The following is an 18,621-nucleotide window of genomic DNA, read 5'->3' on the forward strand; positions in this document are numbered from 1 at the left end:
GGATCTATGGAATCGATGCCACCAAGTCCCGGTCAAATAAGAAATCGCACAACGGAAGTGGATAGGGCACACCCTCCGAAGACCAGAGGACAACACGGCCAGGATTGCTTACAAGTGGAAGCCGCACGGGAGCAGGCGACAGGGCCGGCCGGCGCACACGTGGCAGCGCACTGTCGAGGCTGAGCTACGGGCAGCAGGACTGAGTTGGAGGGACGCGGAGCGCGAGGCGCAGGACAGGAGCGGATGGCGACGTCTCACGAAGGCCCTTTGTACCAATGGGGTACCATAGGACGACAACAACCTACGTTAAAGCCATTGAAATATTGTAACTAGACGTTCAATATTTATGATTGAAGTAGTTTTCGGTGGGATAAACTTTGGAAAGATAATTATTGTTGCTATACGAAAAAACTCTTTTTTAATCAATGAATGACTGTTGTAAACATTCAAATGTGGAATTTAATTTCGCGCCAATCAAGAAGCTTTATCGAGCACGTTCCTTTGCACGCAGTTCGCTCACCTGCGTCCACGTGTCGCGCTTGATAAGAATTGGCAATGCATTGTTTTCATACCATTCAAGGGCGCTGATTGTTTCTGCGACTGATGAACACGTAACAAAACAATACTATAACATGAATAGTTTCCCATTTCTATTTTACCATCGGTTCGTCTGTTACTCGAACTCGTTCTGGGGGCCTAGCCAAAATGGCAGTCTTACAGTAACTATTGCAATCGCCAATCGAAGAGTATGTAACGTATCGGCATTTTCAAACATTATTTAACTTGCGTTTGGCATTTTCTGTAAATGATTATCATTTTTGATGTGTTGGTTTTTTGGTTAAGAACTTGCACATGTGCATTGACATGTGTATGTTTTCCTCGTCGGAGGGTGGCTGAGGTTATCTGTCGTGGTCAAGGCGAGCGGCCCGCCATCTGTTCCTTATGCGACGGCAATGTTCCTTCGCGCCGCCGCCGGCAACCTTCCGCCGGAAGTTTTTCTCAGTGATAGCGGACAGACAATGTCACTGTGATTGATTGCCAGGAAGATAATAAGTATGACGTATTGTTGAATCTCGGCCTTTCTATTTTATTTATAAAAAAAGAGAATCTAAGACGTAATCGATCCTCATCTCAGAAACCTCCGAAACTAATATGAATTACATAGAAAATGTGATAAACAACATAATATTATGTAGGTAACTGTTACTTATTACATTTTTAGTGATAAGTAAAAGATAAGTAAAATTTGTTATTAATGAGTATAATTATGATATGATGTAGCCATTAATCAAAACGAGTCAGAAATGCGAATTTGCGTCAATGTAAAATTATAAGTAGGTACAAACTTATTTACACAGAAAGAAATATCAACGAGTACGCCCACTTGTTCAATTAATTAATTTCAGAGACAACGCTCAAAAATTGCATAATTATCGTGCTATACTCGTAACACCATATTAGTATACTTAGTACATACATTACGAATTACGTAACACCAAAAGTAATTTTACTTCGAAAGTACCTAATGACCTCAGTTTGTTTAAATTGAATGTAAACAACCTTATAAAGATACACACTCGTTTAAGCCACAGGTGGAGGAATCGATGTTAATTGAGCCTGTGTTTACTGTTATGTTATGTATATAAAATAAATCTACACGATGGCCAAAAATAAGTGCATTCCCGTTGCCAGGGAGGTTTTGGGATTCTACTGTGCAACTTATTTTTTGGCCACCCTGTATATCTGCCATAATTACGTGTACATTAAATCATTTATTCATAAATTTGGGTGTATTTATATACACATGTGTCAGTAGCATTTATATTAGGTGGACTAACTATGCGAAGTTTAGTATACCCACATGTCTGCTAAAATTGCTGATTATGTATATCTAAATATAATTAATTTCTCCAGCATGTCATAAACGACTTTTTTTAAAGGAGAGCAAAGGTAATGTAGCGGCACGGAGGGCGCTAGCAGCCAGGGACGTCTGAACGGATATTACGGTATTACACAGATTTATACCTAAGCATTTCCGAGCTGTTTAACTTTATGTCGAGTTTCATAGCGAAATTTTGTTTTTAATTGCGTTCGTGCGTAATGTTAATGTATATCTTTGTATATTTAATCTTCAAAGCTAGACTCTTATGTAAGTATAATGTGTGATGTGCTCCTATATGTATGTCTATTGCATCGTAGCTTTATGAATAGCATTACGTAAATCGTAGATATGTAGGTACTCAATATTTGTAGCATCAAGAAGGGGCACAATTCAATTTTAGTTTGAAATGGGTAGTGTTAAACTTTAACGATCATCCATCTCTGGCACGGCTTCCCCTTTTAAGGCACGCGCTGTGTGCAATGAATAATAGTTTCAGTGAGCTTTTATACGTTTGTATACTGGGATTAATTGTGTAACTATCTAAGCGGACTATTTCAATCCGCCCGGCTAGTATGGCCATAAAATCTATAAAAGTTCTTTAGATCTTTACGACTCGGTTTTACGTCGTACCTATCAATAGATATGTCTAAAAAAAGCTTTTTGGGTTAATTACAGACTTAACTAATTTTGAGCGTGTATGTTGTGATGTTGGTGGCAAATAATATAAAGCTCACCACTCATCACGATTATGTAATTGTAGTGATTATGGCACTCATATATGAGAATAAACACAAATTGAAATATTTATGATCCGTACAATTTTAATCCAAGCAAATGATTGAATTGATGCAATGTGAACAATAGTTATCTATATTATTGGTAAATATTACCTAGATGTGCACCTAAATTCTGTGCGTGTGTTTCGCGTAGGTATCTAAACACGTGTAATGTAGCTATTTATGTATATGTGTGTGAATAGATCGATATATAGATAGTTCATCAAAGGTATTTGCGAGACGGGTCGTGAAATTAGGTTACAATCAGTCGGGACCCGTCAAATCGCCTTAAGTCTGGATGGTAGTTTCATCTCCCTAAACGCTATTATGCTTTCACCTAGCTAGACTATCAATAGTTATAGACGGTATAGTTACCATAGAATGGGTAGTTAACGTAGTCTATTTACAGCGTGATAAATACTACCGTGCCGATAATTTTAGCTCCCCTCTTTTGTTACTCATGCGATGTCTTACCTAATAGTTAACCGAAAAATGTCCAACGTTATTTTGTTTTAGTCTTTTAAATAAATCTTGAACGTTATTTTCTGCACGATATTGCTTAAATTTGATCAAATATTAAGCTTTAACTAGGTGAAGGTAACAAATCCGACAAGTCGTTATTGTATAATTATTTACTATAACTGTCTGTTTTTACATAATACATCTCAAAATTTCGGCCGAAACATTTTTTTTTACCGCCGACTATATTTCTAAAGGTAAAGTCAATATAGAACAAATTTGCGTACAACATTTTCCACAAGCTACGTACTGTTGTGCGTTTTTCGTGCTGTTGTAATCCTTCAGTTAACTGCAATAAGATACATTTTCCGTGCGGAATGTCAAGTGAGATACTACTTCAGGACAACTACAGGTGCATGAATGAGTATTGTTAACATTTGGCGCCTTGTTCAGACAGATATTTAGATTTCTTATTGGCAATTGCTGGCCGGTTTCGAATATGCAAATAAAAAAGGCAAAACGATACGGTACCTAAGCTAAGGTAACGTACTTTAATTTTATGTTAAATTGGTGGAAGATTTCTGGGCTTAAATAAGAAATGATGGTTTCTAAATTAAGAATAAAATCATCTTTTTAATAAGTTAAGGCATATGTATGTATACTTTGTTTGAATTATAATATTATTTAAATATACTGGCTCATTGTTTAAAAACCTTTGTCCTGCTTAAACATCTGCATACGTGTTCGTTATACTAATAAAATTAAATACGGCCTTCATTTCATTGAATGACAAGATTAATTGAATGAAAGGATAGACGACATAGACGTTCATTCAATTACGAGCGAACGATTTAATGGTGCGGCTTAGAATTAACGGGTGACTAATGTAAATTTACTTGACGCCTGTTTATTGCCAGAGAGGGACGTGTATGAATTAAAAAAGTTTATTTTAAGAATTTTAAGTCTTTACAACAAAGTGCACAATAGTATAAAGATGGACGTCAGTTAGCGTGAGTTGTGTTCTGCGGATGAAAAAATGCAATAAATATTACGCATTGTTTCTACAAAATTCGGATTGTACTCGCAGAAATATCTGAATTCTGATCTGAATGTCCATAATTCTAAAATAATTCAAGTGTGAATGATCACTGTGCTGGCTAAATTCAGATCCGAATATTATGAATTCATAATGGCAGTTCCTTAAGATCTGTAAATTTTATCCGACAGATTTCTGAGACAGACATAGACATTCCCATATGAGTTCAGTTAGAGATCCTACCTGTATTATGTATACTTTCGGATTTCAATTTGGATATGTCTATGGGGCTGGCGGCCATCATTTCGTTTGGTATTTTATTAAGGGGCTACCCGAGGTTTTCATCGATTTTTGACAAGTTTTGAATCGTATTTACTACTTTTGCACTACAGACAGAATTATAAGACAAACGGCCATTGGTTCTTCAATCTTTAATCTCCATTTTTGTCTACCGGATTTTGAAAGAAATGAATAAGTTATTTTCTTATGATTTTTGAAACATTGTCTAAAAACATTTTTTTCGTATCTCGATTGCTGTGAAAGATCTTTGTACATATACAAAATCTACATATTTGGGTTCGTCTTTGACGTATCTAAAAAGGAAGTATGACAAGAAAACTGTCCCCAATTTTGGCAACACATTTAAAAAACCGGCCAAGTGCGAGTCGGACTCGCGCACCGTGGGTTTCGCACTTTTTAGTATTCGTTGTTATAGCGGCAACAGAAATACATCATCTGTGAAAATATCAACTGTCTAGCTATCACGGTTCATGAGATACAGCCTGGTGACAGACAGACAGACTCTTAGTAATAGGGTCCCGTTTTTACCCTATGGGTACGGAACCCTAAAATAGCGGATGCCAAACTCGAACAGCATTCGAATGAATGATTTAATAATTATTTTGAACGAATGACGTCTGCGGTTAACAACGTTTCGGTGCATTTACATGGCAATGGGCGGCCGCGGCCGCATTGGAGACGGCTGGTAATCAATCAGCCAGTAACATATTTTTTGTATATTTTTACTTAATGCTTTTTAAGACTAACTTTAACTAGGACATTCCTTCCGTAATAATCAATAGTCACTTAATTGTACTGATACCTGATACATATATCTTCTATTACCTATTGTTATTCATTAATTGCATGCCTACCTGTACCTATGCCTACATGCAAGGTATATTTTATAAACAATAATATTGAAACAGCTGCAGAATTCTACAATCATCTCATTAAGATGTTGTCAGTAATTAAAACAATTTCATATATGAAATACAATAAAAAAACCTGCAATAGTTTTCCTTGGGTCTCCAAGGAAGCACTGGTCCCTCATGGCGCAGCAGAACTTTTTGTTTTCCCTTTCAGCTGTGGCGGTAGGCAGGAACATAGACAATATGGCGACATCCTCGTTATTCTCCCTCGCCCTTCGTATTCTATCTTGCCCTACTGTTTTTGTCGTCAAGTGTAGACGAGATTTCAAATCATCACTCAACACATCCGCCGACATTTTTACTCAAGTCCTTCAATATTAAGAAAATAGAATGGTGACGTTCGTATTGACGTATGCGATTAACGTTGAAAAGCGCGCCAAAAACGACTTATTCTTTTTAAACGCGAGCGTAGTGTAGGCTTCTCGGCGGCCAGTACGTTACTGGCTGTGGCTGCTGGCTGGCTGGTTGGTGCGATAGGCGGAGGGAGGCGTAGGCACGGTGTAGGCTGTGGATTCACCGCGATAACTTACTGCAGAGATGCTTGTAATGAGGAAACAATTCATTATCAATCATGTTAATTGTCGTGTCATAGATCAACAGATGTGGATCTTGACCTTCAAATTACTGTAGAGCTTACCGTAAAAGTATGGCCGGAGTTGATTAGATGGAATTAATTACCTACCATAAATACGACACGGGTTATCTGCTCTTTAAATTAAATGTAAGTGAACTGCTATCCCGTTTTAAATTTAAGACAATTAGGTGCCTATGTTACGACGTGTGTGTACGTTATGTTATGACGAAAGGGGACGACCGCCTCGAAACCGGTTTTCCATGCTAACGTATTCCCCATTTCCTTCTCTGGATATTAACATTATTGAAAATATTTTTAACACAATTTGATGTATTTTAATCATAGCTATGCCCGACCGTTTGATTTTTTTCAATTCAGCGGTCGGGTATAGCTATGATTAAAATACATCAAATTGTGTAAAAATATTTTCCATAATGTAGAGATTTGTAAGAATCGATCTTCCCCTATCCTGTTAAGTAAACTCAAAATATGTTTTTCAAATAAGGAACTAAAATAAAATAAGTTTAAATGTATGTAATCCATATGAAGATATTTACCTACCTCTTTATCTTCTTGTTAAAATAATTTGCTAATAGGTAGGTATGTGTAATGTACTCCTCTAACATTGCAAAGGTACATTACACATATCTATTAGTTTTTTTTATTGAACTGTCTAAACAAGGTTTAGAACATGTATATTTTAACTATGGTCTTTATATAATTAATGACATAATCATAATCTCTACAAAAAGTGACTACTACACTACCATTATAGTTTTTTTGTTTAATTATTAATTTGCATTTCAGATTAACCAGACGTTTTCTCACAACTTTTTTTATATGAACCGTATGAATAGGTAAGACACGTTCAGACGATAAGCAGTCGATAATTGTAACACGTGTGTTAGACACGTAAATCTTATAGTCTTACTAATGTTATAGAAAACAGAAGTACCAAACGCCAATAAAAAAAACTAACTAAATAACCAAAAAAATGCTCCTACGATCGAGTATGGGCCTATATTCAGCCACTGATTAAATTTAATTCTAATTCAAATTTAATCTCATCATCCTCTTACACTATAGCTAGGTATGCCTTTGGGGTAGCTATCGGCTGCAATTAATACAACTACATACAATGCAATCCCGACAGGTAATAAAAACCTACCTATATACACTACTGCTCATAACTATTTGGGCACCCTTAATTTTTTCCATACAATTGTATACAAAATCGACTTTCAGAATTATACCGCTAAGTCGCAGTCGGGTAACAGTCTTTTTGCGCAGTTTACTTTTTTAATTTAACAGGCATATCGGAGCTTCAAAATGATGTGCACATTGCCTATTTACCAAATGGCAAGCGTAAAAAATCCATAAATAAATCGTTTTCCAGTACAAAATCGTTTTATTTTGTATGAACTAGTACATAAGGGTTTTTTAAATCGTTCCATAAAGTAAACTCGAAATTTTAAAGGATGTCTTTGGCAACAATTGCCTGCGATCGAACAGTATGATTTTGAAAATAATTTTTGTATACAATTGTATGGTGAAAATTGCGGGTGGCTAAATACTTTTGAGCGGTAGTGTACATCATCAGCAAAAAGAAATATCCCTGAGCTATTAGGATATTTTATCTGTATATTTACTGTGAAAATATCGAGAGACCTATTTTTGTATTGCGTAATGATAATGACTCAATAAAATCTGTGACAGCAGCACCATTTTCCATAAAATCAGATGCCAAAAGCGCAATTTGTTTTCTGTTTGTATTATGTACATTTAATAGAATACGAGTATGTTAGTAGAACAAGGTGGCAAGAAAATGAAGAGTCCTTTGTGGTTGTGGGTGGATGTGGGCTGACGGATGATTGATAGAACCAGATAACCTAGAAATATATTTACATTCAAACTAATTATGCATATGTATTGCAAATGCATTGGAAGTAAACATCGATAAGCTGTAAAACAAATATATAATATATGTATGTTATGTGGTGACATTGCACACTTAACAAAACATTAAGTTCAGTCAAAAATATACATATTATCTAAATGTAGCCCATTAGCGCCCACACCCACTTTTTGGAACCCATGCACCATTTTTGGGATTCCGTACCCAAAGGGTAAAAACGGGACCCTATTACTAAGACTCCGCTGTCCGTCTGTCTGTCTGTCACCAGGCTGTATCTCATGAACCGTGCGTGTTAGCTAGACAGTTGAAATTTTCACAGATAATGTATTTCTGTTGCAGCTATAACAACAAATATTAAAAAGTACGGAACCCTCGGTGGGCGAGTCCGACTCGCACTTGGCCGGTTTTTTAATGCTGTTAGGTTGAGTTACAGAAGAAAATCGAATCTAACAATTCTAACACCGTAAACCAGGTGTACCCAAGTGGGTACAATGGGCGCTAATGGGTTAGAAACACGCAGTTGATTGCAAAACTAAGTTTTCAGTCTGAAAGTTGATAAAGCTTTCAAAGTAAAATATTATTTATGCAACGTTATACTCAAATATACCTCATAGTATTCTAAGATAAGTTGTGTACAAGTTTTTCAAGTTGAAATTTAATTAATGATATTTCTAAATAAATTTTATGATATATGGACGATTGACATAATGTGCAGTCTACGCTCCGCCCAGGTTTGGCCAGGTTTGGACGATCTTGAGCGAAGATTGTGACGCATCATCGAGGCGCGCCTTCATAAATTTGTGTATAAATTTTGTTTATCCGATTTAGTTATTACCTCATCTTTATAAATTTAGGGGCATTTTAATAATACTTGAAAAAATATGCTAAGTTACGAGTACAAATGACATATGCAACTGTATTAAAATGATCATATTAAAATTCAATATTCTTATGTACATAAGAATATTGATTACAGTTGCATATATTTATCTTAACAGAGATACACATAATACATACAAAAAAATTGTTTATTTATATTCATAGTTCATATAAAAAATTCATTAATCACAATGTTCTTTAGAAAATCATTATTTATTTACAGCCTTGTATATTCAGTTGTTCTAAAAATATGCAGTTAGATTTTATACTGTTGTAATACATCATTTATATGAGGTCTTAAAATTATCTTATCCGAAACAGGTGTCATTACGTCGGTGTTAAGCCTGATGGGCAATAAATTAATAGCACTGATGCACTTGAGATCCAGGTCAGTGTCAACCTACTTTTATATCATTAGGGAGCATTTACGACAGCACTTTCTGTTATGTATGATCTTAAAATCTTTTGGTCTTACACATTCTGCCCAAAAAGGGAAACAATCAATTGTTTTCTTTCTCTGAAAACATTTTTCCAATATGATTACAAAGTATATTAAGTTTCAGGGAAACTTAAACAATTTAATCGTAGCAATAGAAAGGATGGACACACAGTATACATTCGGTATGGACATTGCAGGACAGCCGGCTACCATCTGCCCGTGTTTAAATTAAATATGTATGTAAAGCGAACATGCACGGCATTGGTAGTTTGGACATTCAACATTGCTGGATTGTTCGGTAAATCACTATTAGTACCTCTAGTACCTACTAGTGCTGTTTAGGCTTGCGCAGCATATAATATTATTTGTAACTTTATCACTCGCTAGTTATATGAGCTGGGGTAAATAAAATACCTATATTTAAATACTTCGTTACCTATTAAATACTGTAAAACTAGACATGCTAAACAACACACATAGCTCACACGAAAACCGGCGTCGAAGACCAGTTCACTTTAGCAATCAAAAATTCTTAAGTTCATATTTTGTTAACCTCAAAATTTCTACTCATAATATATTATGTTAATCCCTTATACGCATATAATACATGGGCACTGGGCGTTTTCTCCAAAATCAAACATTCATCAATATTAAGTAATGTGACAGTATTAACGAAAATATTACACGGAGAGCTCAATACATCACTCGCTGATTTAATCGCAGGACCAATGAATAATTTAAAACAAAACGCTGTCTCTGCCACAAATCTAATAATACAACTTTATTGAAGGAAACGGACAAACTTGGAACTAAATTATTTTCATACAACCTCGCTGTTTTACTCCGACTCGTAGCGACGCTGCTTTTTGTTCAGGCAAATATGTAAACTCGAGACAGTTTTATAAAATATAAACAGGCGAAATACAACTGTATGCATGTAGAAATAAGAAAACGTTAGTTTTTCCCAATGTGTGCTGTATTGGTTATACTAATGATGTGCCCACGCCTGTATTTCCAGGTGGGTATGATTTCGTTTTTGTATGGAAATCGGGGGAAGATGCCGTGCGCGTGATTTATCGATATTGCGAGAGTATTTTTCCACGAGAATATTGTAATTATTTTAAATGTTGTTGGAAAATACGTGACTGAGTAAACATTTATTAAAATACTTATAGGCGTATTTTAATAAATAAATAAAATTACAATTTATAGGATATGAATAAGATCCGATCCATATCTAATCCAGATCTAATTCATCTCCTATAATTGATATTTTAATACGCCTGTTACGAGTACTGTTATGTTTTTCAAAAAGACAGGTACTTTAGTTAAATTTGACATTTTATTCCACTAAAACATTTCTAATAGTTACCAACAAAGCCGATTAAGATATTAAAAATGAATTGCCCCACCTCACTTCTATCTTGCATCTTTATGACAAAACTTTGATCACCAGATCACTATCGTTCAAAAAACTAATACTTTACTAACTCCTAACCCAGTTTCCTAATGTTGTATAGGGCTTATTAGAACCTAATCTCAAGGTCAATCGGCATCCGGCATATTATTAATCGTAAATTTACGGCATTATTGAGATTATAGAGCCTGATGGCTATTGCGGCCCACGCACGGTGATTCACCATGTCACAATATGACACTTGACAAATAGTAATGGACATAAGTTGTGTCATGTTTATGTTGACATTTTGCACTATTGGGATTAGTTAGACAATGTTTCTAAATAATTTAAAGTTTTAAGACTTACAATAATAGAAAGTTTAATTAATTGAAAGCCTAATGCAATATGGCCTTGAGGTCTAGGGTAACTGTGTCCATGTGAGACCTGTTTTGATTTTACAAAAAAAGGCTGTGAGATATGTCGATAAGGCGAAGCCACTTGAACATTGCCATCCTCTATTTGTGACGCATAAAAATATTGACAGTGATATCGCTTTACATATACTTAGTCTATATTTTTGTTTATAAAAATAAGACCAGATTTGCATGTAAAAACAAAAATAGACACCCTAGATTAAGATATAAATTTGACATACAATTACCACAATCTAAAAATTATTTACATTTCAAAAGTAGTCTGGAATACATGGGAATTCAAATTTATAATTTTTTAAATGAGGGCATTAGGGATATTATTGACTTTTCCAAGAAATTAAAATCATTTCTACTAATAAGACCATTTTATAATCTGAATGAATATTTTGATAACTTGACATTTTAATTGTAATTAGATTATTTTGATTATTATTTTAAGTTAGTCTAAGATTTTGCATGCCATATTGTGGTAGACCATACCTTATGTCTTTCTTAGACGGCACGCTTGAAGTTTAGTTTAAGTAAGTTTTAAAACAATAACATATGATAAAACATTTTATATAAACAACTGCTTCTGCATACAAACGTAGTCACCATTTTCTTCAATAATGACATGACATTATGGAAAATAAATTTACACAATTTCTTGGATATTAACCATAGCCATAACCATATTACATATTATTATAATATAAGAGTAAGGAGCGAAAAACAAATTCCATACAAAATATTAAAAGCTCCTAACTCTTATAACAATAAAAAAATCGAAAAAAATTAAAACGAAGGGGTTAATACATCAAATTGCGTAAAAATATTTTCTATAATGTCCATATCCAGAGAGGAAAATGGGGTGGGGACTACGTTTGTATCGGAGAAATTAAAAAGATAATATCTTTATGTTATAAAGCGCACAAACTATTGCAAATACAACATAAAACGTCTCAAAATGCAGTTTCGTAATTCTCGTAAAAAACATAGGTCAGCGCAAGGCAGTAAAGTCGTAGCTGGGTTATTATAAAATATGTTCCTGACATCACCGATTTCTACGAATGTCGTAGATTCAAAGGTCAACTGCCTGAAGACAGAAATGCTTTAATCCATAACTGTATGAGATTAGGTTACTCACACATCTATAGCCTAACTCGCCATACCGGACCTCACATTTCTTATTTTGAAATCATCCTTATAACGGACTACCAAGTATTTATCTATAACAGTTACAACGGCGCTTTTACCGGTGCTAAATTATCTCTCTCACACTCAAGTTGCACAAGGATTGTAGGAATGAGAAGATAAATATTCGAACGCCCCGTTTACCTATGAGAATTCGACTTTGGTGTTAAAATTAAAATAATCGATGTAATTACATGAGTCATTGAGTCGCTTCCGCGATTCGGTTGGATCATCGTGTGGACGTGGGAGTCATTGAAAAGACATTCGGCATAAGATTCGCAAAAACGTGGTTATTGTTCCTGCCTATACTATTTATACGGTACTTAGTACTTTACTTCAATTGGTATTTGTAGGATTTCAATCTTTTAATTAAGCAATTCAATCTATCAATTAGAGGTACAACTCCAAAGGCAAAAACTTAATTGATGGTCTCAACTGTCTTAAGTAACGTTATGCTATGAATGACTTCGCTTGGGAATAATCTATGACCTTGAATCCAAAAGTGCATCAAAGATTTATGATTTGATTTTTTAGTTTTAGCGAGGTCACCTAAAATAGAACGTGGGTGGTATAAAAATTATAGCAAGTAATTTCAAACTTAGATTTATTTATATCATTTAAAACTTTCGCGTTTTGAACACATATTAAATCACATTTAAAATGTCATATCTCTGTTGACATTTTGCTGGGACACCAGTTAGCCGCGACCACGACCAGTAAAACCTGTGTCGAAACAAAATAAATTCGCGATAGACCCGATTTTAAATTAGATTTATTTATTCCAGTACAAACGGGGCAAGGGTTGACTTTGTTATCGAATACACAACAAAATCGATACAGATTTCCAATTAACTCGATAAAGAAGCCATGCGGGGTTAACGCAGATGTGATTCAATAGGCTTCCAATTGACCCCAAACAAGTGACATCATCTATCAATAAACAACGAGGAACTCATTCTCAAGTGTGTATAAAACGTATGTAAATTATATCAAAAACGTATTGGACGCGTGCGCTCCAACACGCATAAAGCTCACCTTTATGTGTGAGCTTAACCCTTTTCTTGGAAAATAAAAAAAAATCGTGTGTTCAAACCTCGTTTATGCCTGATAGAGCAAAAAATAATTCTTTTCACTACATAGTATAAAACAAAGTCGCTTTCCGCTATGTATGTATGTCTGTTCCTATGTATGCTTAGATCTTTAAAACTACGCAACGGATTTTGATGCGGTTTTTTTAATAGATAGAGTGATTCAAGAGGAAGGTTTATATGTATAATTTGTAAAGGTTTTGTATAAATTAGTTAAACTACCCGTGCGAAGCCGGGGCGGGTCGCTAGTAGAAGATAAATGCAAAAAGAGGGTGTAAAATTATGTATTTTGTACGATACATTGCCAAGAAAAGGGTTCGCGCTAATAGAAATATTTAATTTTGTGTTATATTAATCCTGACTTTATGTTTCCGAATGACACTGCCAGCCCAAGTAGTGCCTAAGAAACTAATGGTCGGAAAGCCCATATATATCTATGTATTTCTCCATCACAATCAAACAGTATGTAGCACATTCAATTTTCGGTGGTTATATTAGGAACTTGTAACTATTAGCTTGATAGAGTTTAAGTGTTCCATTTAATTGCAGTGCCATTATAAATAGAGGTATTACGATTATGTAAATTTTCCCTAAAAACGTCATATTACACGTGGCCGTATTACATTCATTTTACATTGATTACACTTCTAAATAACTCAAATTTCGTTACCGTTCTGTTTTATGTTTATTTGTAAGTCTATTTAAGTGCATATTGTGAGTCCGCAAACACCCATTATACGTTAGCAATAAAACTTTATATATTAATATAAAGTTTTATTGGTAACGTATAATGGGTGTTAAATTTTTTATTGAAATGTATTAACATTATTAAGTAAATCTTGCGAGTAATCAAAGTTTTGCTTTTATGTTTTGCATATACATAAATTGCAAATACTACTGCGGTATGTTATGAACACCATGCAGGAAATGATTTGAAGTAATCTCGCATTTCTCTAATGATGACGGTTGCCATATATTTATTTTAAAATGAACTATGTTTATCCAAAACTGTAATTAGATTAATCGTATGTAATCGATGCCTGCCTAAAATCGATTCCAGTAATAATATGGACGGGTTTTTTAAAAACACAATCAGTGGCACTAAAATATCCGGGTGTTTTATCGCCCTCATCAGTCTTTCTAAAATATCAACGAAAGAAAACACCGGGTATCATGTACCTCGGGTTAAATTAGCTTTTGGTTCTTACTTTTTTAATTTTAACAGATAATTTGTTTTTATAGAAGCCGGACATATATGCTAGCATATATGTGTTATATGTAGCTACAAGGAAATGAAGAAGCTATACGCACAAATAACAAAGCAAAGTTTTTTTTAATTTAAGTTTTAACTGCATTTTTATCGGGTCAAATACCTTAAGCTACAGGTCATTGTGCGTGACAAAAATGACTGTGGTGAGGTACCTACATGACCGACCACTAACAATTTTAATTTGTTTGTGTTTATCGATGGTTTATCGCGATACTCTCTTGTTTTATGTATATAAGGACATTATACACATAGAAACCAGAGACAAACAATCCTCTTCAATCCATTAGTGATGTTCCAATTTCAATTAAAGAGGCCATGTAAGTGCGCAACGACACCGCACGGCCAGTTTGCGCTCATTTGGCGTCGTTTCACTCACAATTTACGACTGTTTTGCTTATTTCCCTCGTTTCGCCCGCACTGCGAGTTTATTAGCGATTAGATTACTCTTATGGGCATATTATGTCAGAGCTGTGATTTAATTTGGATTCGTATTCAGTTATGTGGCATCTTTAATACAATTAAAGATAATTAACATGTTGAGCATAGTTTGTACAAACGGCATCCGTGACACTGAATTACTTACAAAACAGGCGGTAAAATGAGTCACTAAAACTCAATCAAATTTACTGTATGCGGCCAGTGCAAGTCCATAAAGGGGTTTAAAAGTAAAACGGTCGAGGTTATGGCATTGGCATTGGTTGTTTTCTTTGAATCGCGGCCTTAACGCCTCCTTGTTGAGCTACTGGCTGGAGATACGCCTTTATATGGTTTATACACACCCGGCAGCTTGTATTGAACAGGTCACGCTAAAATAGGCATTGTGTCAGAGAGATAAGGACGTTGACATGTCACTGAAATATGGGTGGGCTAGATACGGAGGTAATAAATTAAAAGAAAAAGTTGTATAAAGTATAAATAAATATTTAAGTGATAGGATTTTGAAAACAATTATTTAGTATTTTTTTCTCGTATTCTAGTGTTCGAAGTCAGGTACCTAAACATTTATTTATCTTTCCCCCTTTAAATAGGTTTACGTAGTCTGCGAGTAGGTACAACAATTCATTGCCAATGAAAATATTCAACATAAATTGTAGCTTACATATATTGTCCATTAATGTCTAAGCTCAGTCCTAATATAAGGGCTCTTCGATACAGTTAATAGACATTTCGTGGTTTCCAACAATTTAAACGAGACGAATAAATCATCACATTTTATCTCTACTTTTATGACTGAAGTTTTCACCACTTTTTCAAAGGCTCTACAATCGGAACGTCAAGTTGTAAGTCAAACATGTCTAGATCTCTTATAAAGAAGTACTTACCGGCGCGGAACACTTCGCCGCAGCCATCGCAGCGGCTGGCGAACTGCGCGTCGTAGCAGTTACCGCAGTAGATCTTGTCGAGCTTGGAGCCGAACTGCTTGTCCACCAGCGACACGCGGCACTTGGCGCACAGGAAGCACGCCTCATGCCAGTGCTTGTCCTTGTATGACAGGTCCTGGAAATAGGAACGGCATTTACAATTTGCTATTAAATTTGCAAAGTCGAAGAAACGACGAAAAAAGGGCAAAATGTTCATACTACTTGACAGATCACGTCACATGTCTAATGGGTGATGATCGATTCACTTGTAAGTCTGGTCAATTTGCCAGTAACTCTATTGTTACAGCTACATTTCTATATATAGGTACTATAACTTATACTTATGTATTTTAATACTAAGCGCTATCACGCCATACAAAACATGGGCATGGTAAGCTACTTTTTGTTCGCCCGATTGGTTGGCCAATGAAACGTAATTCTTATGAAAAACCGGCCAAGTGCGAGTCGGGCTCGCGTTCCAAGGGTTCCGTACATAACACAATTTAAACAATGTATTTTTTATGTGAAATGTCTTTAAAAAAGGTCGGATCAAAAACTAATTAAGTCCGACTAACGCTTGACTGCACATTTCTAATAGGTTTTCCGGTGATCTATAAGTAAAGATCTATTTTGTGTATTTTTTCAAAATTTTTGACCCAGAAGTAATAATAAAAATAATTGTCTTGAATAACTCCTAAACTATTTATCTTAAAATTATAAAAAAATATATATTTGATATTCTCACAATGAGCTCTTTCATTTGATATGTAACACGATATAGTTTGACAAACTTTGTTTTAAAATTTTCTCATTTACCCCCCAAAAGTGGCCCCCGTGTTTAAAATTAATTTGTTTACGTTACATGCCCATCTTTGGGTCACAAACTTACATATGTGTACCGAATTTCAACTTAATTGGTCCAGTAGTTTCGGAGAAAATAGGCTGTGACAGATGGACAGACAGACAGACAGACGCACGATATAAGGGTTTCGTTTTTTCCTTTGAGGTACGGAACCCTAATAAAGTAACTATAGAAGTAGGTTAAGATAGGATCCCTGGCCAAAAAAAGTTACAGAAACTTGACTTATTTTTATACATGTAAAGTTTACATTGTCCTATAAATACGTAGGTAGGTATTTATTTTACAATGACGTGTTAACTGTTATTAAAAATAAAGTTTGCGAATTAATTTACCTATGTTATCACCAGCCACATAAGAATTATGGAAATTCTCTAATGGAGTATTCGTGTATGTCATTTATCATTAGATGGGACAAATTTAATAGAATATCATTGAATGTAACAGCAATTTGTTCATAGTACCATCGCCCACACAGTTAACTGTCCATAGGTGGACCGCCTTCTGTAATAAGGTCCACCGATGTGCAGTTAAGAGTGTTGCTGTTTGTACATTACGATACAAGTGCGATAAATAGGAAATTCGCAACGAGTAGCGATAAATTAATACACGACCGAAGGGAATGTTTTAACGACGTTGTGACACGAGTTGCGAATTACCCATTCGCAAATGTATCGTACAACGTTTTACAGTACATGTGGCCCTTTAAATTTTCGACATAGTTAGTGCTAATTATCGGACTAGTGAGTAATCTCAATATTGAGTAACATTGAGGTACTAACGTTGAAAATGAGTGCCTCATTTCGCTGTTAAAAGTATAGTAAGTTTGGCGAACCTAATATAAGTTTAATATGTACCATACTTTTTTGAAAATAAATTATAATTATAAAATATATACGATATTTAAATCAACATCATATTCGTGTCATAATATCATTATTTCATTTGTCAGTTGTCAGATATCATTTGTTGTGAGATGGGTACTTTGTCTACGTAGAAATTCTTCAGATAATTTGTATGACACTATTTTAATTAATACCTACGACTAATACACCCAAAATAAAATCACACAAATGAGTTCTTTTATTCGTGATTCTAATAAGAATGATGTTTCCGCGAACCTAAATTGAATGGAGTAGGTAACTAGCTAACAGACAAGGTATAATTAACATGTACAAAACATCTCCAACTGACATGATACTAAATTAACAAATAGTGAAATAGGTTAGAAACAAAAACTGGTCAAGGGTAAGTAGAATTTATTTTACGTATTCAGAACATATTTATAAATAGTTATGAAATGTAGACTATACCAACACCTACCTAGTCTAATTTTAAATATATATCATGTTGGTTACACATTTTATAAACCGCAGCCAAATAAAACTAGACCCTACTCATAGTGTTGTGTTCCTGCCGGTGAGTAAGGTTGCCAGAGCTCAACGAGGGAGAGGAGTGTTAGGGTCGGCAACGCGCATGTAACCTCTGGAGTTGCAGGCGTACATAGGCTACGGAGACTGCTTAACATCAGGCGGGCCGTATGCTTGTTTGCCACCGACGTAGTATATAAAAAAAATAGAGTCATAATTGCGATACAATATAAATGGCGAATGTGAGTAACTTTATTAGAGTCAGACAAAGATAACTCTGCAGCGATTTTTATAGCACAGACGTGCAAGTATAAAGTATTTAAACGTCATAATTTCATAGAAATTTGACGTTTAAAATAACACTTCGACTTCTGTGATATTAAAATCGCTGCAGAATTATCATGGTCTATCTCTACGTAGAATTGTTATGCTTTACTGTTTTTAGGATGCTTATCATTACAATAACTTTCTTTTTGGAATTTTCATTTGTACTCGA

General features: G+C 34.9%; 1 protein-coding gene across 4 annotated transcripts in view; it reads right to left on the minus strand.

Moving 5' to 3' along the window:
• The window catches only part of LOC134743174 (four and a half LIM domains protein 2-like), a 179,336-nt gene that overhangs the window by 13,108 nt on the left and 147,607 nt on the right, over positions 1 to 18,621 (minus strand). For 3 of the 4 annotated variants that reach the window (XM_063676552.1, XM_063676551.1, XM_063676553.1), the window contains one exon: positions 15,858 to 16,032. In XM_063676552.1, the coding sequence (XP_063532622.1) occupies positions 15,858 to 16,032 (175 nt within the window). Of the gene's footprint in view, positions 1 to 5,440; positions 5,793 to 15,857; positions 16,033 to 18,621 lie in introns of those variants that run through there. The other variant, XM_063676554.1, reaches the window with a different exon arrangement.

The sequence above is a fragment of the Cydia strobilella genome, chromosome 7 (assembly GCF_947568885.1).
Source record: "Cydia strobilella chromosome 7, ilCydStro3.1, whole genome shotgun sequence".
Classification (NCBI taxonomy): domain Eukaryota; kingdom Metazoa; phylum Arthropoda; class Insecta; order Lepidoptera; family Tortricidae; genus Cydia; species Cydia strobilella.